This window comes from Callorhinus ursinus, unplaced genomic scaffold, assembly GCF_003265705.2.
Source record: "Callorhinus ursinus isolate GAN/ISIS: 27379988/994484 unplaced genomic scaffold, GSC_fseal_2.0 scaffold16, whole genome shotgun sequence".
NCBI lineage: Eukaryota > Metazoa > Chordata > Mammalia > Carnivora > Otariidae > Callorhinus > Callorhinus ursinus.
The window spans coordinates 28,388,092-28,412,305 of record NW_027397078.1 but is presented as its reverse complement, the minus strand read 5'-3'; the positions used below and the strand labels follow the sequence as shown (position 1 = coordinate 28,412,305).

The 24,214-nt window shown below is 43.7% G+C and overlaps 1 protein-coding gene across 11 annotated transcripts in view; it reads right to left on the bottom strand.

Annotated features, from left to right (window-relative positions):
- Nucleotides 1-24,214, bottom strand: part of SH3KBP1 (SH3 domain containing kinase binding protein 1) — a 324,202-nt gene that overhangs the window by 85,255 nt on the left and 214,733 nt on the right. For all 11 annotated transcript variants that reach the window (XM_073902009.1, XM_073902010.1, XM_073902011.1 and 8 more), the window contains one exon: nucleotides 12,446-12,521. In XM_073902009.1, coding sequence (XP_073758110.1) covers nucleotides 12,446-12,521 — 76 coding nt within the window. The remainder of the gene's footprint in view (nucleotides 1-12,445; nucleotides 12,522-24,214) is intronic.

The following is a 24,214-nucleotide window of genomic DNA, read 5'->3' as shown; positions in this document are numbered from 1 at the left end:
ACTGAAATGTGTGTGTGTGGGGGTTTATCATGGTTAATGTCACATCAATCAAAGAGAGTGCTATATAAAATAAAGGCAATAAAAAGATTTGTAATACAGACACACTGTGGTCTAGGGTCGGTTCGGATACGACGAGAGGGCGGGGAGGAGAGAGGGAGGGGGGCAGGGAAAGAGAGGGACTCACTTTCTGTGGCAAATGTTTTTGCTTTCTGTCCAAAGGACAGAGTATATCAGTTACATCCCCCATCCTAGTCTTGGAAACCTTCCATCTTAGGTACTCTGGGCCCCTGATACCTTTTGCTCATTAAGCCACGCTGAGGGGCACTAGTTCTAAATCCCATCAATATTAATCTGTCTAAAAATTCCTAGGTCCACAGAGTTACTAATGTTTCATCTCTCTTTAATTAGTAATAGCAAACCTTCCAAATTCTGAATCAGCCAAATATTCTAAAAGGAGGGAAAAAGTAAAGCATCTTTAAATTGGATAATGACAGCTCTTTACCAATTTTCCTATTGACTGTGCTAGTGAAATATGACCATGCAACCTCAAAACTTACAACACCGAAACAAATACAGCATTACTGAAGAACTGCCCTGCAGAGTCCCAGTTGGAAGAATAATTCATTGGATCGAAATCATGGAACTATTTTACAAACAAGGTAAGACACCCGTGGTCAACAAAGGAAAAAGCAAGCATTGTTTCTATTCCATTCCATCAGAAAAGTTCATTACGTGTGGTAGACACTGGTTCACAGGAGCCATTCCCCATCCTCTTCCCAGTTCATATAATCCTGCTGCAATCAGGTATTACATTTGGGAATAGGGAACCGCCCACAGCTGTAGAAATGAATGAGATATGTCTCGGCAAATAACGTTACTCTCACTCCCCTTTGTTGGTGATTGGTTTAGGGGCGGGCATGTGATCTACTTCCAGCCAATGAGATGCGAGAGGAAATCGAAATCTGCTGGGAGGGGCAGGGAGGCTGTTAGGTTTTGTTCTCTGACTAAAAAAAGGGTTGTGAAGAAAATAGTTGCCCCTGCCTTTCTGCTTTTAATACTGTTTCATCCTTGTTGGAACACAGGATAGTGTTTAGCACTGTTGCAGTCATAGTTCAACCATGAGAGGAAAGCCAGGAAAATCACAGAGGAGGGGACTCTTGAGTCTTGACACCATTGAGATGTCTGTCGAATCCCCCCCAACGTCAGGGGGCCTGTCTCTGGATCCCTTGTTACCTGACTCCATAAAACTGTATTGCTTACCACTACTTTATGGCTGCATAGGTATTTATCACTCAAAGCAGAAGGTACCCTGGCATGAAGGAACTCAGTAGAAGAGGACACCTCCAGTTGCCTCCCCTGAAACACTTGACTATAACCTGCCTCCACTCAAAAAGCCTCTTCCTATACATCTGTGTCACTCCCTCTCCCCCATCTCTTCCCTTGCTACCTCAAGAACTGGCCCATAGCAGGGGGTCAATAAATGACTGTGGAATTGACTTGTAACCAACATAGTGAGAAAATATTTATAAAAAAGTACTGGTATGCCTTTAAAATGTTTCATGGGGCCATTTTGTTTTCTGCTCAGTTTCCCTATTAGTTAAGGAGGGCAGGTGTCCCCCTGGCTTTTTTTTTTTTTAACAGCTTTAATGACATGTAATTTTTATACCAGAAAATTCACTCATGTTAATTGTACAGTATGAATAGTTTTAATAAATGTATATTAGTTGTATGACCATCAACATAACCTAGTTTTAAAACATTCCCACCATGTATGCTATTTTATGTGTGAGGCATTAGACACAGAATTATCTGAAAGGCACCAATTTCAGATAAAAGGAGGAGATACAGGTACCAGTGGCTACTGTCAACTACCGTTGTCCATGAAGCAGGATTTGACATCAGACTCACCCCTTTTTGCATCCCCATAACCTGATGCAGCTCCCACTCAATGTTTCTTGATCTCCTAGTGATATCTACAAAGTGGAGGAAAATGTGAGGGACAGCTAAACAGGAGGAGAGTGTTCTGGGCCAGGAGTCAGGACAGTCAAGACTAGGTTCAATCCTAGCTGGGCCGCCCTGAGCATAAGAATCTGAGGCAACTACAAGGTAGCTTTGCACCTCAGGGTCCTTAGGTGTAAAATGAGAGACTGGCCAAGGAGGGATGAGAGGACAGCTTGGTTAACTTCAGCAGAACACTTTTTAGCAAATTTCAACTTATTCCAAAACTCCAAAATAAAACAACTAAAAACAGAGCTGCTCTGGTTAAATTAGAGAGTGGGGCTGGCCCATCTCCCACCCAGGCCCCCCAAATTATCTCAATGAAGCTCTGGAGGCTCCAAAAAACACGCTGGACTAGACCTGAGTTCCGGCCAACTCTGACATTTCAGGGCTCTAGTCACGGGCACTGTCACTCAGAACACCCCTGATCAAACCTGGCAACCATAGGATCGCATTTTAAGTTATCATGATATATTTGAAAGTAAAAATTTGTTTTTACTACTGAGGCATTTGGGTCCTAATTCAGCAGTACTGGAAAATAAAAACATGCCGTCAGTTTGGATGTATCAATGGTTTTAAGATACTAAAAAAATAACAAGTGAAAAAATGGATTAACTCTGAGACTAGGATTTTATTTTCATAGTATATGGAACGAAGATGTTCCCTACTTTAATTCAAACATTTATTGAGGCAACACCATGGAAAAGACATTGTCAGTTCTTGGGCCTGTGATACGCAAGTCACTACCCATCGCACCCTTGTGTGCAAGTGACAAACTAATACCTGGGGAAAGGCAAGGGTGAAAGGATGATAAGAAGAAAAGACAAATGCTGGAAGAAGCACAGACTCACTCTGATGGGATATGGCTGTGGTGTTGCAGAAGAAGTCATGATTACATTCAGGAGGGAGTTCACAAAGGAGGAGGCATTTGATATGTCTTGAAAGAAGAATATAATTCCAAATGCTTTCTGAATGTGGGAAGATTAGAAATTTTAAATGAGTAGCAGACAGAGATGGAGAGGAAAGGAATGAAATGAATTTTTGGAGGCAGGCATTTTCCATCTATTCCTCAATTAGATGGATTTAATTAGTCCAAGATCAAATAGACATGAATGCCCACATGTACATAAAAAAAAGAAAGGCACAACTTACCCAGCAATTGAGAGGAATTGGTCTCTATTTTTTTTAGAAAGATTTTTTAAAAAAACTAATGAATTACCCTAAGACTGAAGTCCCAATCAATTCTTGAGCTTTTTTGTCTTTTTTTTTTACATTTATATATTTATTTTCAAGTAATCTCTATACCCAACGTGGGGCGTGAACTTACAACCCTGAGATCAAGAGTTGCATGCTCTTTTGATTGAGCCAGCCAGGCGTCACTTGAGCTTTTTGTCTTAGAGTCCTTTAAGAATCTGATTAAAAAAACAGTGATTCCCTCTTTCCAGAAAAAAGAAAAAAAGACACATTCCAAGGTGCAGAGAAAATGTTGTGTAAGATATCAGAAGGTTCAAGGACCCTGAGACTTTTGCCTATTTCCAAATCAAGATCCCTATACTAATTACTGATAGGCATTCTAATTTGAAGAAACTTGTTCTATTAAAACCCCAAGAAGTCCGGTCACGATTCACAAACCCCCCAACAAAAAACACATTATTTCAATCTCTAAACTTCTACAAATTTACATGAGATTAAAAACAGACCATTTAAGAAATTGAACTCGCATGCCCACAGCCCATGACTCCCTTCAGATGGTTTTATAATCTATTCATATAAAAAACAAACAAATCAACTTAAAAAAATACCCTCAGCTTAAAAAAAAATAAAAGCAGAACAAACAGAACAAACATATCAGCAAGCAGAACACACACACACACACCCCCCAAGGAAATAACATTAAATCCAGGACCATTCTCTGGACTCAATTTTAGGACATTGAAGATTAAAATCCCATGTGTCACAGAGTCTGGTAGGAAGCCTTCCAGAACTTCTAGCAGTGGTGAAAAGTACCAGGTCACTCTTAGAATTCTTTTCCTTTGGGATACCAGAACAAAAGTGTCAAGCTCAGTGTTTCTACTTTCACCAACATCAAAACCTAAAGTTCTTTCATTAAAGTGACAAATATTATCTGAGGCACTACGGGTTCATAATCATTTATCCGGAAGCCGTGGGGACAGAATTTTTCAGATTTTAGAAAGGAAATGTATTACATCCATACAAGAGATAACATCCTCAGCTGGGGTCTGGGGCTGCACCCAACCATCAAATACATTAAAATTCTGCAGCAAATGGATGATTTGTCCCCCCAAGCAGGATAAATGAAGACTATACATAAATGCATGTTAGTCCAGGACAAGTTTTATCACTCAACAAGTGATAAAACCTTTTAGTTTTCCAGATTTTTGTATTTTGGAAATGCAATAAGGGTATGGACTTAGGTCACATTTTTGGGGAAAGAGACTTAAGTTAAATAAGACTGATACCTGGTTCTCAAGGAGCTTATAACCAAGGAGAAGGAATGAGGCACAGAGCTCTTGACAAGGCAACATTGAGGGAAGGATAGAGTGATGCCTTCAGTTTAAAGCAGCAGAGGATCATGAATGGGGAATCATGTCCCAAAGGAAAGAGTCAGGCTCCCTTCTTAGAGGAGTAAAATGGCACTGGGCTCTGTACAATGTTCTAGGACTTTGACCAGAGGAGTAGGAGTTGGGGGTGGGTGGTGTTCCCCAACCATCCCTGATGGGAAGAATGATGTGGGGCACCTTTTGCTTCTATGCCTTCCCAGATCCCCTTCTCTGGGGGTCGCCATCAACAAGTCTGAGGTGGGATCAGCAATCCACAAGCACCCTGGTGATTCTCATGAACAGGGAAGCTTAAGGAACAGTCTACATCAGTGGTTCTCATGCATGAGTGGGCATCAGCACCATGAAGGATGTGTGAAAACAGAACCCCCAAGGTTCCTGATCCTCAAGGACTGGGCAAAGCCTGGGGATCTGCATCTCTAACAAGTTCCCAGGTGATGCTGATGCTGCTGGTCCAGGGACCACACTGTGAGAGCCACTGATCCAGCCGTGGGTATTAGCAAATATTCAATGCTAGAAAGAAACAAAACAATGGTTTGGACCTGGAGGGTGGGTCAGTGTGGTGGCAGTGCCATGGCTAGGCGTGCTGTATGATAGATGTGGACAGAAAATCCAGCCCTGGGTCGGTTTGAGGATCCGGGGCTGGTGGGGAGGGCTGGAGAGAATCCTACGCTTGTCATTTGCTCAGTAAATATTAACTAAGTGTCCACTGTGCGCCCAGCAGCAGTGCCCTTGTAGAGCTTACTACAGTCTGCAGGAGCAGTTCGCAAATAGGGCTCGCTTGCTCCCCAGGAGACACCAGCAAAGCCTGGAGACATTTGTGGTTGTCACAGTGGGAGGGGGTGGTAACAGTGATTGGCCTCAAGTGTATGGAGGCTAAGGATGCTACTAAACATCCTGTAATGGACACGGAACAGTCCCCACAACAAAGAGCGATCCGGTCCAAATATTAATAGTGCCAAGGTGGAAAAACCCTGGTCTACACTCAAATTCAGACAGGGAAAGGAAACACAGGGCACACGCCACTATGTTGTCAACTTGAGCCCAATGCCTGCCTCCACAAAAAAGCTGATGGCGACCCCAAATCACAACGACCACCTCTAGTCCTAGGTGCTGTTGGAAATTTGACGTTCAAATTATTTCACAACCATGAATTATGGCACTTTTAAATCTCTCGCTTTAAAAGGAGGAATTAAAAAAAAAAAAAAGAAAAAAAAATCGGACAAGCAAAGCCTTTCTGTCTTCTAGCCCAGAGCTCACCACAGCTCCTCCCGGTGGCACTTTCTCCTGCTCAGGTTGGGGGAAGCTCTGGGTCTTTGGGAGAAAGGAAATCCACAAGGATAACACAAAGGGAGTTAGCTTGTATCCTCCAAGAGGACTGTGCTTGAAAACCAGGTCTTCAGCAGCACAGGCAGCCTGGGCACCCTCCCAGGGAGACGCCCACAGGGAATCGGGACAGCAGGGTCTGCGCCTGGAGGCACATGACGTGACCCTGGGACGCTGAGCCTGAGTGCGTTAGGACACATCAAGTGTGGGCGGCAATGACTAGGACACTTGTTTCAAACTGGACATACCCAAATAGGAGTTTTAGGGGAGACAAGTGAACAAAAACACCTGCCCTGAAAAGGTAGCATATAAGAGCTCCTAGGTAAGGCTGGGGGAAAAAAAAAACCAACATAAGGAAATCGACCCCTTTTTCTGCTATTTAAACGTGGTGCGAAAGCAAAAATTAGCTCAGAATGAGAGAGTATCTGCGCAGCCATTCATCAGGCTGGCGTACCAAACGCAGACACAGACAACTACAACGTGAACGGGAAATAGCATTTCTCCCAAGCACACACTGCAGCCAGAAAGGGTTCTAACACCCCCTTCTCCAAGCACTACTGCTTTCTTACTCCCAGAGAAAGTTGGTTCTCTATTTTTTTTTAAAGATTTTATTTGTTTGGGTGCCTGGGTGGCTCAGTTGGTTAAGCGACTGCCTTCGGTTCAGGTCATGATCCTGGAGTCCCGGGATCGAGTCCCGCATCGGGCCCCCTCCTGCTCAGCGGGGAGTCTGCTTCTCCCTCTGACCCACCCCCCTCTCATGTGCTCTCTCTCTCTCTCTCTCTCATTCTTGCTCTCTCAAATAAATAAATAAAATCTTTAAAAAAAAAGATTTTGTTTATTTGACAAAGAGAGACAGAGTGAGAAGGAACACAAGCAGGGAGAGTAAGAGAGGGAGAAGGAGGCTTCCCGCCGAGCAGGGAGCCCGATGTGGAACTCGATCCCAGGACCCTGGGATCATGACCTGAGCTGAAGGCAGACGCTTAACGACTGAGCCACCTAGGCGCCCAAAAGTTGGTCCTCTAAAACCACAGACTATCAGAAATTTTGCTTTTGTTTATATCATATCAGTCAGAATGAAATGTTCCACTTTTTTAAAACATATTATTTTTTTAAGATTTATTCATTTGAGACACAGAGATAGATAGATAGATAGAGAGAGAGATGAGAGAGAGAGAGAGAGAGAGAGAGAGAGAGAGAGAGAGAGAGCATGAGCAGGGAGAGAAGCAGAGGGAGAGGGAGAAGCAGTCTCCCCACTGAGCCAGGAGCCTGATGTGGGGCTCGATCCCAGTACCCTGGGATCATGATTCAGCCGTTATTTCTGTATGTATTTGAGAGAGACAGCAAGAGCACATGAGCGGGGGTGGAGGGCAGAGGGACAGGGAGAAGCAGACTTCCCGCTGAGCAGGGAGCCAACGTGGGGCTTCATCCCAGGACCCTGAGATCATGACGTGAGCCGAAGGCAGACGCTTAACCGACTGAGCCCCCCAGGTGCCCCTGAAATGTTCCACTCTTGACTGAGGGAACGAAGTCACTGTGACACAGAGAAGCAGCCTTGATTCCCCACGCAAGTGCAGAGCCTCACTTAAAGAGTTCTGAACACAGCACTGCACACTTATCTTAACTCGGTGGTTCCCAAAGAAATGACCTGGGTGCACCTCCCAGTACAGACCTGATATTGACCATTTCAGCACAGCCTGGCATTGCTTGGAGCCTAGCAAAATACTGCTTCATTTACATTTCACTGCATTCCTCCTCCAAACCGGTAACTACTCTTTTTTGTTTGGTGCGATGGTGCTGCACAGATTCTCCTATGCAGTCTCCCCGGTGCAATGAGCCAATAAACCTTTGTGGGGCAAGGGTCTGTCTTGGGCTGATTCGTCTGGGGCAGGGACTAGAAAGAACGAAGGGTCTGTCAAGCCCCATGGAACACCAGTAACCACCACTAATCCCTCAGAAACCCCAAATAAGCTCCAGGGTCCTATGTGAACCAATGTGTTTTTTTCCAGCTGGTGACTGTGAACTTGAGAAAGGGGACCCATGGCCACTATGCCAATTTTACAAGACTCTGTCCAATATAGAGCCTCGTTAAATTGTAAGTCGTTTCTAATTCTCCACGTGCTCAACCATGAGTCCACGGCACCTTTCTGGGCTGTATGGTGGGGCTATCGAGTAGAGCACATAAGCTCCCGCCTTGAGGGACCAATGATCACCACAAGCCACCCTTTGTCACCACCCCAGGGGACAACTCCTAAGAAGGGAGTCAATGAACAAAGTGCCCAGAAAGGTGGTACAAACGTCCAGGGATGGAGTGAGGGGAGGTCAGGCAGGGAGGGCAGGTTTAAGCCTTTGCCCCACGGTCATCATTTATTCCAAAGCCTGACCTGCCTTTGTTCAAATTTTATCAAGGATTATCTTTTTCCTAGCCCTCCTGCTCAACTGGTCCTCCAAATCTCCGAGACTGAACTTTTTGTTCAGAAAGATGCTAAATAGCCATTTCTCCGGGCTCTTTTTCTATCCCACAGAGGCCACAGATCTGCATCAATTGTAGTAAGAGTCGGGGAAATTCCAGATGTGGCGAACTGGAGGAGTCTCAGGGTACTTCATTTATGAATATTTAGACAGTTTCCCTCTTGTTATGAAAATCATGGCAATCTGTTCCCCAGCATGCGTTTCAGATGAGTTTCAATATCATAAAAGCTTTACTGGGGGAGGGGAGAGGATGTTAGTTGTTTAAATAAATCCTGATCAGCTGAGTTTCACTTTCCCTCAGAAAAGACCAATCTACATGAACATTTTTTGAATCATCATAACTTAATCCTTCAGCTTGCCGAGGACAGAGATGTGAAGAAGGGACTTCTCTCCTCTGAACTGCCAGGTGGTAGTTGTTAGAGATCTGTCTGCTAACCAGAAGCCCTGCTCCCAAGCTCAGGGTCATTTCTAATAGTCAGCCAGCACTCTTGTGTCCTTCCACCTGAACATGGGAGTTGCATCAAAATCTGAAAGCAGCAAAATGTTCCCGCTGCAGGGGGCTCTTTAGTGGACCTAGGTGCTTTGTGGAAATCAAGGGAGAACAAATACCCCAGAATTTGCTCTTGACAATGAAAACCAGAAAGTAGGTTGGGTGATATTAACTACAGAAATTCTTGCTCTGGGTCCATGAGAAACATCTGTCAATAAACGTCCTTCAAGCCTTCGCTGACAGTGAGAATTCTCCTTCTGACCTGCTACCCACTTACATGCATACTTACACCTATACCCGATGACATCTCATATTCCTACTGAATGGTACCCATCTTCCTTCTGCCCCTCCCATCTGGCTGCTCAGTTCTTTGAACGCAGAAACCTTTTACTCTGAATCATAAAGCTTTTGGAATTGAATCAGAGGATGAAGATGCTGAGAGCAACCTCAGGGGTTTTCTCTAGCACAACCCTCTGACTTCAAAGGCAACACAGACAATGAAGAGCAAGGCCAGAGAAATAAAATTACTGGCCCAAGGTCACACACCTAGCTAATAACACAGCTGGCCCTAGAATCGGCACTGTCGACTCTTAGCCCAAACACACCACCCAGCGTCTATAAAAACACTCGTCAGTAACAACCCATCCCCTCACCGTGAAGCTTCCAGAGAGCCAGGTGGATGGACATAATTAATAGATACTTGTAAGACTGAACAAGGCTTGGGTTAGAGCCAGGATCCTCCCACATGCTTGAAGGAGCTGAATATTCGGATCTGTGTTAATACCTAGGCCCAGGAAGCCCATCTTAGATCCCAGAATTACTCTCAAACTACACTGTCCAATATGGTGGCCACTAGGCACATGTGGCTACTGAGCATTTGAAATGTGGCTGTTTCACCTTAGATGTGCCATGCATATAAAATACACGCTGGATTGTGAAGACTCATATAAATAAAGAATAAAAATATCTCACTTAACAATTTTATACGGGTTAAATGTTGAAAAGATAACATTGGGGATATATTGAGTTAAATAAAATATACTTAAATTAGTAAGTTCACTTCTTTCTTTTTCAAAAACGTGGCTACTCGATAATGTAAAATCATGTATGCGGCTCACATAATATTTCTATTAGCCAGCACTGCTCTAATACACAGCTATCTACCTCCCCCAGCCCAACTAATCTTTCCAGAAAGACTCGAATCTCCTGTCTGCAGACATTACAGAGGGCGAAAAGAAAGCATCAAGGACATGATCTTATCCTAGGGCTAGTTCTTGAGACCCAAGGATTAGTCACTTAAGCAGGCCTCGCAGACTGTCCTGCTTTGTGCCATATCCCTACAAGTGACCCTCAGGGTCCCTACTGCTCAGCCTCCCCCAAAAGCAACCCACAAGTCACCCAAGGTCCTATTTCCTCTGGATAGACGTGAACAATCTACAGGGAATTTCGACTTTACTTCTATGGGGACTCTTGTTTTGACTTTACTTCTAATGGAAACTCCATGAAGAAAAACTCAGTTCCTCGGATTACTATTTCTGCAAACAAGTCAGGTTGGTAAAGACTGCTGGTTGTCACATGTCATGAGGACAGCCTGTCCTAGGGACCATATTCCAATCACCTTTGAGGCTTGATGGGTCTTCTCCTTTTCATTTTTCTGCCTATTCCCCATTCTGGCTGTCCAAGCAACTTTGCAAATAACAGTGATCATTTATAAACTTGTTAATAGCCATAACTACAGAATAAGCAGTGGAATGGAAGGAAGGGCAGGCCACTGTCCAACAAAAGAAATGTTTGCATAAACGATTTAATGTTTAATTCTTCAAAATTCCTTAGTGCCCAAAGGCAGGTTTAGCATGATAAGCCTATAGCCTGCATGAATAAATATGGGGCCAGTTTCTCCTTAGGAACACACATGAGCCTCAAACAGTGGTTCTGAAGGTGTGGGCCCCTAAACCAGGAGCAGCAGTGGCACCTGGGAATGCCTTAGAAAAGCACATTTTCAGGTCTCACCCCAGATCCAGTGATTCAGAAATTCTGGAGGTGGGACCCAGCAATGTGGGGGGTAGGGCCCAGCTCTCCAGGTGATGCTGGAGCACACTCGTGTATAAGAACCGCGGGGCTAGAGCCTCAGGCGAGGGGGCTTTCTGCCTAGTATCGGGAGTCTGACTGTACCATTAACAGACGGAAGGCATGTAGATCTCATCTGAACCCTAAGCATTAAGGGAGAGCTCTGGCATCTGCATCTGTACCATCCACGAACTTATTTATCAAAGCCACCGTTTTTGGCTTGGCAAGTCCCACAAATTCATTTTCTGAAGTCTAAGGCAGTCTCACTCACATGTTCTCGAAACTACCTGTTTTGCCCTACAAAACGAGCCTCTGGTATATCATTTTGCAATTAAAAGAATAAAGCTATGCTTTGCTCTTATCTGAATCATAATTATATATGTGTGATTTATGTTCTCTCCATCTTTGGCTTTCCAAACTAGATTAGTAGTCTGTCCACATTATCCTCATAAGAAAATCTGAGGCTGAAAAGAAAAAAAAACAACAACATAAAATCTGAAGGAATTGAAGTAATTGTTTCTGACCAGAGCCTGCCCAGAATGCCCTAGTCACTGGAAGGATAAAGAAAGGAATTGGAGGCTTGCCAGGTCAAGAACTACAAATTCAGGATGCCCAGGTACATTTGCATTTCAGATAAACAATAAATAGTGCATGGGACTTACTTGTAACCAAAAAATTATTCACTGTTTATCCGAAATGTCAATGTACCTGGACATCCTGTATTTTAACTGGCAACAATCTAGAGTAGGGAATACTGCCCTTTGGGAAGGTTGTGGGGAGACAGCTATCCTCAAACCCTTAAAGAGCTGTCAGGAGAAAAATGGGCTAATACCAATGTAGACTCAGAGACTAAAATTCGTGGGTAAAAGTTACAGGAAGAGCGTATGCAGCTCAATGGAAGAAAGACATCTGTATGTAGAGACATTGCAGCCGAGAGGCATGGAGAACACCGGCAGGAAGGCAGGGTTTGGGAGTGCTGGCTGAGGGCGGAGGCTAAAAGCCAGGGCCTCCCGGGCCTGAAGGCCTGTGAATCTCCAAACTGTTGAGATGCCATTCTCCAGAATCTTTCTGCCTTCCGAACTATGCAAAGTGCTTGGGTTTACATGGATAAGCCCTGGCTCTGCACATGGGCAAGATACAGGTGGCAGGAAAGAGCCACGTTCCAGAAAGGAGAAAACCCCCAGGAGTTCTGAACCTACCTTGTGCCCACCCACCGGCAGGACCTCGGGAAACACATGTGGGGTATTTTTTGTGATGCGTTTTAAAAAGCCACTAAGGTGAAGGGGATTAAAGAGTATACTAATTATGATGTGACCCAAGTAATGTATAGAATTGTGGAATCACTATATCGTTCGCCTGAAACCAATACAACCCTGTATGTTAACTACCCTGAAATTTAAAATAAAAAAAAGTGAAACAGCCATTGAGATTATGTGAGGATTTTTCAAAGGCATTTCAATAACGAAAAAACCCTCAACTGTTTCCGAGTGTAAAATGGAGATCTAAGGAAACTCACTCTTTGTCCTGCTGTCCATTTCTGGTTTTGACGGGTCCGGGGTTGCTGCAGTTGGAGGTAACTTCTTTCCAATGGTCTGAGGAGGAAAGAGATCATTTTACTTAGAGATGATTCTCTCCATTAAGCAAAGAAATAAAATCAAGCTCATGATGGCAAAACGCTCCCGACTGCTTCAAAAAACCACACACTTAAGTTTTCGCTGCTCTGTCTAGTGGGTGCGGTTCTCTGATGGGCCAGACCCTCGCTGACGAACAAGTGGGAGAACCAGGTGGAAAGGGCTTTATCCTTGGAGGCACTCAGTACCTTTTACTCCCACTCTTCCCTGATGTCCTTATTAAAAGGTTGATTACTTTCAGCAGACTGGACAGGCACATTTCCTCTCACGCTGTGAGAAGCTGACTATGGAGGCATCTGTGGAGGCAGAGCGCCTGGCCCAGAGGAGGGGCTCACAAGTGTCTGCAGAGTCGGAGAACAGGAGTAAGAGGGAAAGAACAAAAAGACAGAAAGAAGGAAAGGATAAAGGGATGGAGGGCCAGCAGGACAGGTGGATGGGCAAGTGGAAGGCTAGGTAGAAGCCAGAGTGTCCAGAGCAACAGTGCCTTACCGCATCTCCCAGCCATCAAAAAGCCAACCTGCCATGCGGGGTACGAGCAAACACACTCACGTCCCCGAGGACAGCTCTACGTGTCCCAGAGGCAGAACACGGAGGGCCTGCAGCCCTCTTCCCACCAGCCTTTTAGCCTTCAGGGGCTTTGAGAGAGGCCGGTGTCACAGATCCTAGGTGTTTATTCACTAGCCAAAAAAAAAAAAATGATGCGCTCGTTCGAAGTTTATTTTCTTTCCTTCATTCAAAGCTAATTCTATTATCATTTATTATTTATGAACCATCCACAGAAAAGACCCATATTGTCTCCGACTAAAGATGCTCCGGAAAACACAGGCGACTCAGAGGCTCAAAGTATCAAAAAGGCAAAACCAGACAGCAAACAAAATGATGGTTCCAAAGGTGAGGTCTCTTCCCGCTCTCCTCTTTTGCCACCACATTGGTGTGATCCTGCTTAATGCTCAAGGAAACTGTCTTTGGATACCAGGGAAACCGCTGTCAAAACCAAGGAGCTGGGGGAATCAAGCTTCCCTAGTGAGAATTCCAGCCACTGGGAAAACCAAACACATCTGCCCCTCGAACACACGAAGAGGAATGAACGGCATAATTCAAAAACCAGCCCAGTGGAATGTTGCTTCAAATAAAACGAATTCACCACAGTTTTTAACTTGAAAAAGTTCTTCATGCCTCAAATGTTGAAACTAACATTAAATATGAATAAATCACAGAAAGAGGATAAATCAAATCCTCAGCCCTTCATGAATTTTTAAAAATATTTGTGACAGAAAGCTTTTACATTTTACACAGTGACATTTTTATTTAGTACCACAGGGCCTTCTAAATTGGATAAAAAATGAAATCCAAAATATCATGCTGCCCCTCAACTGCTGCTAAGTACTCAAACTAATAATATTTTGTGGTTCCAAGGAAGCATCAAGGAGGAAAAAAGGGTGTTGTTATTTGGCCATAAGGTCAAATTGGACCAAAAATAGTCCTAAGAATTATCTTGAAAAATCAGGGAGTGCTGGTAAAAGTAGACACTATCAAAAGCGTCATTCACATTTCTGTCCACATTTCCAGTGGTGTCCCCCTCTATCTCCATTCTTCCCTTATGGACCGACTGGAACAAAGCACCACTGTCATTAACTCATTCGGAAGAAGAAAAGCAAAACCATTAATATTTGAGTGATTACTGATAGTGGAGAGAGGAAGTCAGGAAAATACAGAAGGAAACACTGCTCAATCCTGACTTGGGTTCCTCTCTGGGTAAAAAGGAGGCTTCCAGTGGTTTGGGCTTTAAACCAAATGCCTTCCTTTAGGGAAACCTTCACCGGTTGTGTGTTCTTACAACTCCCCCTTATTTAGTCACAAAAGGAAGCACTGCCCATGGTCTCTGATGCCCTGGCTTACAGGACAGTGCAAGCTAAGAGACATCAAGAAAAGCCACCAGTTTTGTGGGCTCCTGGGTGGCTCAGTTGGTTAAGCGACTGTCTTCAGCTCAGGTCATAATCCTGGAGTCCCAGGATTGAGTCCCACATGGGGCGCTCAGTGGGGAGTCTACTTCTCCGTCTGACCCTCTCCCCCCTCATGCTCTCTCTCACTCTCTCTCTCTCTCAAATAAATAAATAAAATCTTTGGGCGCCTGGGTGGCTCAGTTGGTTAAGCGACTGCCTTCGGCTCAGGTCATGATCCTGGAGTCCCGGGATCGAGTCCCGCATCGGGCTCCCTGCTTGGCGGGGAGTCTGCTTCTCCCTCTGACCCTCTTCCCTCTCGTGCTATCTCTCATTCTCTCTCTCTCAAATAAATAAAATAAAATAAATCTTAAAAAAAAAAAAAGAAAAGCTACCAGTTTTACTTCTATACGGAAAGACACGTGAACGCAGAGCTTACTCTGTTCTTTTTTCCCACTGTTTCAGAAAATACAGCATACAGGTCTCTGTATGGATCCCAGCAACAGGGGTGATGGTGAGGCTGATAATGTGCTCATCTGCCAGGGGTACTAGACTTAAATTAACTCCTTCTTTCTTCTTCTGGGGCCATGACTGAAGGTCAAGAGTAAGGCAAGTTCCTCCCCTCTCAGGCTGGTCCCCCAGGCATCCCAGAGATGGGGATCATTCAGCTGTTTCTCTCTTCTCCAGGACCTAGGCCTAGAGAAGGATGGCTCCCAGATGGCACTGGTATCACTGGGAACTTGCTAGTAAAGCAAATTCCCGGGCCCCACCCTAGACTTTCTCAATCAGAAACTCTGGGGATGGTGCCTGGCAGTCTGTCTGAACACACCCTCCAGGGGATGCTGATGCACGCTCAAGATTGAGAAGCACTGACCTAGATGTGGGAGGGATTCCATCAGCACTGGCCAAGTACACTTCTTGGATTAACAACACAGGTGCCTATTCTCATACCTAGACAAATCATAAACCATCTTTTTCACTCTTCTTCCTCTTCTCGCTCTCCTTCCAGTAGGCTTTGATGCTTTCTACCTTCTCTGCCCTCAGCTGGCATAAGAATTTGTCATTCCTACCAAATCAGTCAGCTCAGAAAGGAACGAGAGTTTAGTGAAGCTGACACAGGGACAATACCACTGAGGGGGGAAGAATGGGGATCCCAGGTGGCTATGAGATCCTTCACCAAAGGAGTCCTGAGAGGATGGATGGGTGAAGGGACAGATGGACGAATGGAGGGAAAGATGGCTTTGTATCAACAATGGAAGGCCATCCCTAGCCTCAGACTACCCTGACGGCCAAGTGGGTCGATCTGCATAACTGTACTAACCTTCAGGGAGGGCCAAATCCTGAGGCTCCTTCAGAGTGTTGTCCTCCATGCATGTTAGGTGGGACATCTCTTCATTGTAGGAAACTGTCTCACACACTAAACGACATTTGGCAACCTTTATTCCTGCCCACCGATAGCCTGCAGTGCTCCTCCATCGATGCACCCACACCAAATGTCCCACACCTTTCTAAACACCCCATTTGAGAACCCCGTCCCCTGCCCTTCCTCTAAATACAAGAACAAAGAAAAGGGGCAATGAAATACTGTTTTCTCACCAGGCTTTCAGCTTCCCCTATACCTCTGAAAACATCTTTGGTCCACTGGGCTAAAAGTGAACAGAACCCCAACTTTCAAAGGGCAATGCCTAGCTCCAGTACACACATAGGTCATACATAATTGGAAGCCAAGCCTAAGTGGACAGAAAAATCAGGGAATCCCATGCAAACAACTCTCATCCACCCTGCAGGCAGTGAAGAAGGATGTTAGGCTTCCAGCAGCTGTGGAAAAAGATCCAGGATCTCTACTCATTGCTTCCTCAGCAGGGTTCCGAGATCTTGCCCTCTTGAGAAGATGGCTTATCCAGGACAAGAACTGGCCATGCACTTGGGGGCTGAGTTGACTCTGCTCAGGACACAGCTCTTTCACTCCTAAGAGATGGGCAACAGGCCCACTTTACCATCTGTCTTGTGAAGCTCCACTCACCAGCTCCACTCCACAGCTCAGCCCAGCATTTCCTCTTCTCTGTGCTGTGGCCTAAAGACTTCTTAATACCCACATCTATGCTACTCTGCTCTGCTTGTCCCCCAACTCTGAAGCTGCTGCTGGGTCTGGGAGTAGGTGTATATATGGATGGCTGTATAGAGGTGAAAGCTCTACAAATAGACAATTATTGATTGCTACTTATATCTATCTACTATTGTTATTGATCTACTTGAACATACAGTCATCACTAGGCTACCGTCAAGTTTTGTCTCTCCTACCACATCCTAATTTCCATTTTAAAGATGACTTTTAAAAATAAATAATTCAAAAAATTCATTCCTTTGAATATTTAAGACCAGAAGTGTCTCTCCTATTGGCTTTCTTGACAAAAGTACTAAATAAAGTTTCTGGAGGTTTTGCATACAGTAGGAGCATCATATATACTCCTAGCTCTACAAAACCTGGTTATACAGCATCAGGAAAGATAACCCCCATATGATTTCAGTTACTGGAGCAAGTAATTTTTTTTTTCCTTTTCTGTGCCAAAATGAAGAAACTAATGCTTGTAGGAAAGACAATCACTGGATTTGAGCCCAGTGGAATCCAGTTCCCTAATGACTAATATATCTGTTTCTCTTTGTGACTGCTGGAGCATGAGACCAGGGTCCTGCTCAAATCAAGTCACTCCTGTGACTTCATTCTAATTCAGATGCAAACTCCTTGAGTGTATAAAATTTTCTAATTACAGGACAATGTTAAGGAGAGTTTAAGTCCCATCTCTGAAAGTCTCCTCTCCCAGAATACCACACATAACTCTTAATCACAAAGGCAACGAGGTTCAGTGGATAGGGGGGAAGAGAGAAAGAGAGAGCTCCCTATATTCTAGCAGTCAGTTAAGCATCTCTGTTGGTAGACCAGGCTTTCGGATACCCATTCTAGAAGAGGGTGATCTTCTGAGAAGCTATAAGTAGACATTACTCAAGTGCTCACAGAAAGCCAAACACAAGAAATGACTTTTCAAAGAGCTGGTAAAATATAAGATAAAGGATGGCCCTTTCTAGGCATTCCTTTTACTGCACCCCTGTCTAACAGTATTCCTTCCCTTTCTGCGCAATACAGATTTATTAAGTGCCTGTTTGATGCGAGGCAGGGAAGCACACAAAAAGGCAGGATGATGCCACACATCATCGCAAACACTGAAACAGCAATTCATTGGGTTTTCTGGAGTGCTGTGTTGAGAAGCATCCAGCCATTGGGCATGGTCATCCCAAATGTTAGTCATGTACAGAATATGGAGAGATATAGGTGACAGGAGAAAAGACAAAACAGTATGTATATATAACCCTACCCATATCCTTTTAGCTTTCATTTGCCATCATAACTCAGAAAGATATACAAACTATTAAAACGCACTGTAAACTTTTAATATTTCTTTTTACACACTCCTTTCATGAACACCTATAATTGATGGTATTATGAGAAGTCTTCTTGGTGCTCAGCAGGGAGCGGTAGGAGCAGAGCCGAAGCCCAGGGGGCCAGCTTGTGTCCGAGCCAGAAGAGAAAAGCACAAAGGAGCATCCTTACAATGGGCACCTATGAGCTTCTAATGGAAGCTTTTTCTACTCGCTGGGAAATTTACATTAGCAACTGTCAATTTACCTGCCTTTGGTTGGCTCAGCTTAAACTATCTGATATCAACAGGACATATGGCAGAGTAAAATACAACTCAAAATTCTAAAGATAAAATACATGGTCCAGTAAAAGAAAAAATGTATTTGTAGTTCCATTCTAGAGACAGAGGTCACCTTTAAAACACCTCACATTCCACTATGTCAATTCTGACATCTCCAAAGAGGCATGCTTCAGTCCATTGAAACATTACTATAAGAAAAAGAATTTTTAAAGTAATCTTCTGATTATAAAATTGGGCTTAAGACTTACAGTTTGTTCATATAATGTTTATTTCCCCGGTTGTCTTGAGTTAGCAATAATTCAAGTTACGTTAAACCTCTTTGCCCAATCATGGTTGAAGACCTTGTCAGATTCGTGGCTGCTTTAGAAGCATTTGTTAACTGTATTACACTTAGAAGTTTAACTGCTTTTCTCCTTCTTTCTCTTCAGAAATAGTGGCCTCTTGAGCGCAGGACCTAGATGTTACTTATTCTCTTATCTCCACAAAGGATATGAAGGGTCAGTAAGTGTTGAATTGAGCTGGGAGTTTGGGTCCGCCATGGACTCACCCTCTGCCCTAGCATTAGCATCCTCCCACAACACAACTGGTGAATGAGGGGAGATGTCCTTCTTGACAAACCAGCCTAGGAGGTCCTCTTGGAGCCCCATGGTTTGTCACTGCCATGTATCAGATCTTTCCAGCATAGTTTCAGGTGACAGCATACTTTCCAGGATATCTTCCTAGACCTCTGTTGCCCCTGCCTTACTCCCATGTACCCATGCACACACCCCCGAGCTCCTATTAATTATTGGTCACCATAAAGAAGAATCCAATCTCAGCCATGTTTCTGGTAGACAGCTCTCTGCCTACGATTTCCAAATATTCATCCTAGCCTGTTCCCTCACATTTCCTCAAGTTCCTACCTATTATGATCAAAAGACCCTCGTATGGAGGGTTCATTATCATCCAGGTATTTGTAAACACACACCATTCTCTCGTTCTGAAATAATTTTCCAAAGTATGTTCCCAAGATGTTCCACCAATCAACCAACTGCCAATTCACCTAATCCCACAATCCGGTAAATATGGGAAACACAGAACACTCGGTCTAATTCTTGCATAATAGCATATTAAAGTCTCTAAGAAGTCCTATAGTTACTGTTTAACTTTATCCTTAACATTATCTAAGTGTTCTCCAAACTTAACCGGTACTCCTTGTGCTACCCATTTTTTTTTTTTAAGATTTTATTTATTTATTTGACAGAGAGAGACACAGTGAGAGAAGGAACACAAGCAGGGGGAGTGGGAGAGGGAGAAGCAGGCTTCCCGCGGAGCAGGGAGCCCGATGCGGGGCTCGATCCCAGGACCCCGGGATCACGACCTGAGCCGAAGGCAGACGCTTAACGACTGAGCCCACCCAGGCGTCCCTCCTTGTGCTACCTATTAACACATCACAAGAATGAGTAGTGTATGGGATAGCTGGATAAACATCACTACCTCTACTTCCTAAATTCTCTGGGCTCATCCTCTTTGTTTCCTGGACTCACGACTTGGGACCCACCCTTGATTACCCTCTTACTGTATCTTCTCATATCAAATGCACCACCAAGGCCCTGTTTTCAGATTTACCCCTTCCCCTTGGGCCCCTGCCTAGAGCCTTGTTACTAGCACAGGGACTGTTTCACTAGTTTTCTAGACAAGGATCCCATTCCCCAATTCAGGCTATTTCCTCTGATCTCCCATGAGACACAAATTTTAGTCAACCTCCACCATCACCCCTTACTATATCAACTTCAAAACACTCAGGAAAAAAAACCCACTCAGAATATATACTGCTACTTAATGGCTATTTATATAAATTCCCAAAGCCTTAAAGAAATTTACTTCCAATTGCTGTAACTTGCCATATCTCTCAATGACTGGTATCTTTCCCTTGTGCTCTTAAGAGTAATAGCAAACTTTCTCTGAATATAAAACACCAAAGCCCATCTTAGATGCTTCCATTAGGCCTTCTGGGGTTTACTCTTTCAATCTGTCCAATAAAAACTTTAGTATCTATCATTCTACCGAACATGTATATATAAAGTCTGTTTATATTAGTGTATTTCTCTCTCTCCCTCTCTGAGACACATGTGTGCATTTGTATCAGTAGAAAGATGTATCTGTGAATTTCAGCCAACTCTATTATTTACCATGCACCTTATCTTCTGCCAGGATTTGATCACTTGGGTCATTTATTTGCATTCTGAATAGCTCTAGAGACCATGCCCTAAAAAAACTGGAAAGAACCCTAGAACACATTCAGAGGTAGGGTAGGATTTTCTCTTTGTCAAAACAAAATAAGGTTTAGCAGGGGCTTCTCCTCATGCTGGGGGAACACAATGTTGAAGAACAAATCAAAACCTACTTAAGTGCTCAATGAGGTGGAGAATGTACGTTCAGACAACATTAAAATCATAGAAGGCAGCTCTCCAAACATCTGACAGTATATGAAAATACTGTTTATATTTTACCCCCACTGTTCCCAAGAGAGAAGCCTGCATGCTATTTTGTTGTAGGATCATCTTATTCATAGAGGATGAACAAGCCAAAGTAAATTTCCATTTCGTGTACCACTTAGACAAAATACAATTCGCCATTATACTCTAAAAGACTACTTTCTGCTGTTATGACAGATAAATGGAAAATGTAAACCTTCCTTCTACTAGAGGATTAGTTTTATCTTTTGATTAACAATGCTCCCTTTTGAAGAATGAAGGGGGCGAAATCGGAGGGGGAGATGAACCATGAGAGACAATGGACTCTGAAAAACAAACTGAGGGTTCTAGAGGGGAGGGGGGTGGGGGGATGGGTTAGCCTGGTGATGGGTATTAAAGAGGGCACGTTCTGCGTGGAGCACTGGGTGTTATATGCAAACAATGAATCATGGAACACTACATCAAAGACTAATGATGTAATGTATGGTGATTAACATAACATAATAATAAAAAAAGAAAAAAAACAATGCTCCCTTTTTAGACGCATCTGGAGAATTTAAAAAGAGTATGGGTAAGGGAGAGAGAAGGATGGTAAGGCAGGAGTGAATACCATGGGGCTGGTTTGAGTTTTGTTCATCCGGCGCTTTAACAGGAAACTTGCTGTACTTTTGGGGACCAAGTCTGAATTTTCCTATAGAATAGCTGTATGAATCCAATTAACATACAAAGATGCTTTCCGGATTTAAAATATTTTGATTTATTCAATCATAACCTAGTCTAGGCCATTTCTCTTACCTGGGATGGCACCTCTTCCCTCAGTGTCTTTGAGTCTATCTCACTTTTAAGGTTCAAGTGAAGTCCAAATGGCTCAATGAATCAGGTTTCAGTAATGTTCTTACTGACATGCAGCCCACAATGGATCATGACGTTTTTAACGACATACGTGAGGGCAAAACCACACTTACTAGTTTTCCTTTATACCTCAGAAGTGAAGGTTAGCCTGCCCCCCCCCCCTCTCGCCCCTCTCCCAACCCCTCCTTCCTTTCCATTCATTCATTCATTCAGCATTCTTTTCTGGAACTGCCATGAGCCATGACCTATGCTGGAGGCTGGGTTAACAAAGATGAGATGGACAGAGTCCTGGATCTTTACTAAGTTCAAAATTTAACAGCAGAGACAGACTCTAACAGAGCATCATAGTACAAAGGGATAAACACTACAATAAAGGTGTCTAGAAGAGAAAACAGGAGCCGCTAATAGTTCCACATTGGGAAGTAAGTCTCACCGCAATGATGAAGCTTGAGGCAAATTCTGAAAAGTGAGCAGAAACTTGCCAGGCAGAGAATGATGGAAAGGGTATTTTAGCTGAAGAGAAGCAGGAGCGAAGGTGAGAATGTGTGCGGGGAAGGGGGTTGCGATCATGGGTGAAGGAAGGGAGAGCTACTTGGGGAGGAGGCCAGCAAGGTAAGCTGGGGCCAATGTTAAGTTTGTGCATTATCTTAAAGGCAACTGGTAGTAAGCAGAGGTGTGGCATGATCAAATTTGCAACTTCAAGACCAATGATCTGGCGGCATCAGGAGGAATGAAGAAGAAAATAAAGACGTGCAAAAGTCAAGGGGCTAAATAGGAGGTTGACACAATGATCCTGCTGAGGCAGTGAAACTAAGAATGTAAAAGAGAGGTTCAAGAAGTATTTAGACCCCTCTATACTTCACAGGAGCCACAGGGAGCAATCGGTGATTGTTGAACTGGTTTGAATATACATGGACAAAACCCAAACTCTGTTACATTCTTGAGTCTACATATATGCGTTCTACATAGGTCCTGAGTGCCAATGATGTGCTGAGAACAACATGAAGTTCAGATCCTGATTAGAGAGGCAAAACAGCCCAACGCAGGCGCTCAGGGAAGCATTTTGGAGAAATCTAGCCTAATGGGAGGAATCACAGTAAATGTGTTCTCAGTGCTCTGAGGCTGGCGTGGTGACGTTTTGTAGAAAAATAGTAGGCCTGTAATAGTTGTGAACAGTTAGCTTACTGTTAAAACACCAATCAATCTACCATTTGAAAACTAAAATATTTTTTAAAAAACAGAGACACATTAGCTCTTGACACATATGAAAAAGTATCTTTCTAATCTGACAAATTTAAAGTAAACAGTTTAGTCAAGTATGTCTCCAAAAATGTCTTAAGCTAGAAACAAAAATGGGAAATTTCTTTCCCCAAAAGAAATTTCCAGAGAAGGGGCGCCTAGGGGGCTCAGTCGGTTAAGCATCCAACCCTTGGTTTTAGCTTGGGTCCTGATCTCATGGCCCTGGGATCGAGCCCCGTGTCGGGCTCTGTGCTCAGGCGTGGGATCTGCTTATCTTTCTCTCTCTGCTCCTCCCCTTGCTCGCTCACTCGCTCGCTCTCTCTCAAATAAATAAATAAAATCTTAAAAAAGAAAGAAATTTCCAGAGAGCCTTTTATGTCCTTCAGAATAAAGAAGGACATGGGTGAACCTTGAAAACATTACAGTAAGGGAAATAAGCCAGCCACAGAAGGACAAATACTGTATGATTCCACTCATATGAGGCACCTAGAGTAGTCAGATTCATTGACAGAAAGTGGAAGGGGGGTCCCCAGCGGCTGTGGGCAGGGGGAATGGGGAGTTAGTGCTTAAGGGGTATAGAGTTTCGGTTTGGCAAGATGAAAGGATTTCTGGAGATGGATAGTGAGGATGGCTGCACAACAATGTAAATGTACTTGATGTCACAGAAGTATGCACTTTAAAATGATTTTATGTTATGTATATTTTACCACACGTTGTTAAAAGGCTTAGAAGTCTATTCCTCTTTCCCTACAAGCCTCTCCCTATGTATGAATGTTGACTAGAATGGCAAGAAACTGCTCATGAGCCTCTGATATCCAGCTACTTAATAATCAACCACAAAATAATCAGGGGTGCAGACAGCATCAAATGAGGTGAGTTGGAGAACAAACCCATCTTTGTCCAGAAACTCATTTCAGTCCTACAGGAAACACGTTCCACATCTATGAAAGACAACCTACCACTTCCAGAAAGACAGTCTCTCGATCTGGCTACTACTGCCTAGCCCTGGCTTTAATGCTGCAGGACTCATTCTTCACTTTCATTGCCTGCTCCACGGATTCCCAAAGAACAACATTTACTCCTTTTTTTTTTTTTTTAAATCATCTGGTCTCCCCGATTTTACAGAGGAAGGGAAGAGAACACTGCATCAAAACTTAAAGACTCGATACCATCTTTATACTTTATTTCATTGGAAAGAATGAGTTCATGATATTTATTCAGAACAAGAACTTCTTAAATATGCGCAGAGGTCAGGTACACATTGGTTACATCTTCCAGACAGAGAGTGAAATACTCAGAAAGAGGACCCCGAGGTGCTTCAAGAATGGAGATCCTCAAGGAGAGATCAAATTCACCTCGGGGCACTCTAGTTACTAATCACTACGCCATATTCGACAATAAGGGGTGAACACAAATTCTGTGCCTTCCATGAAAATATCCTACATGTCAAC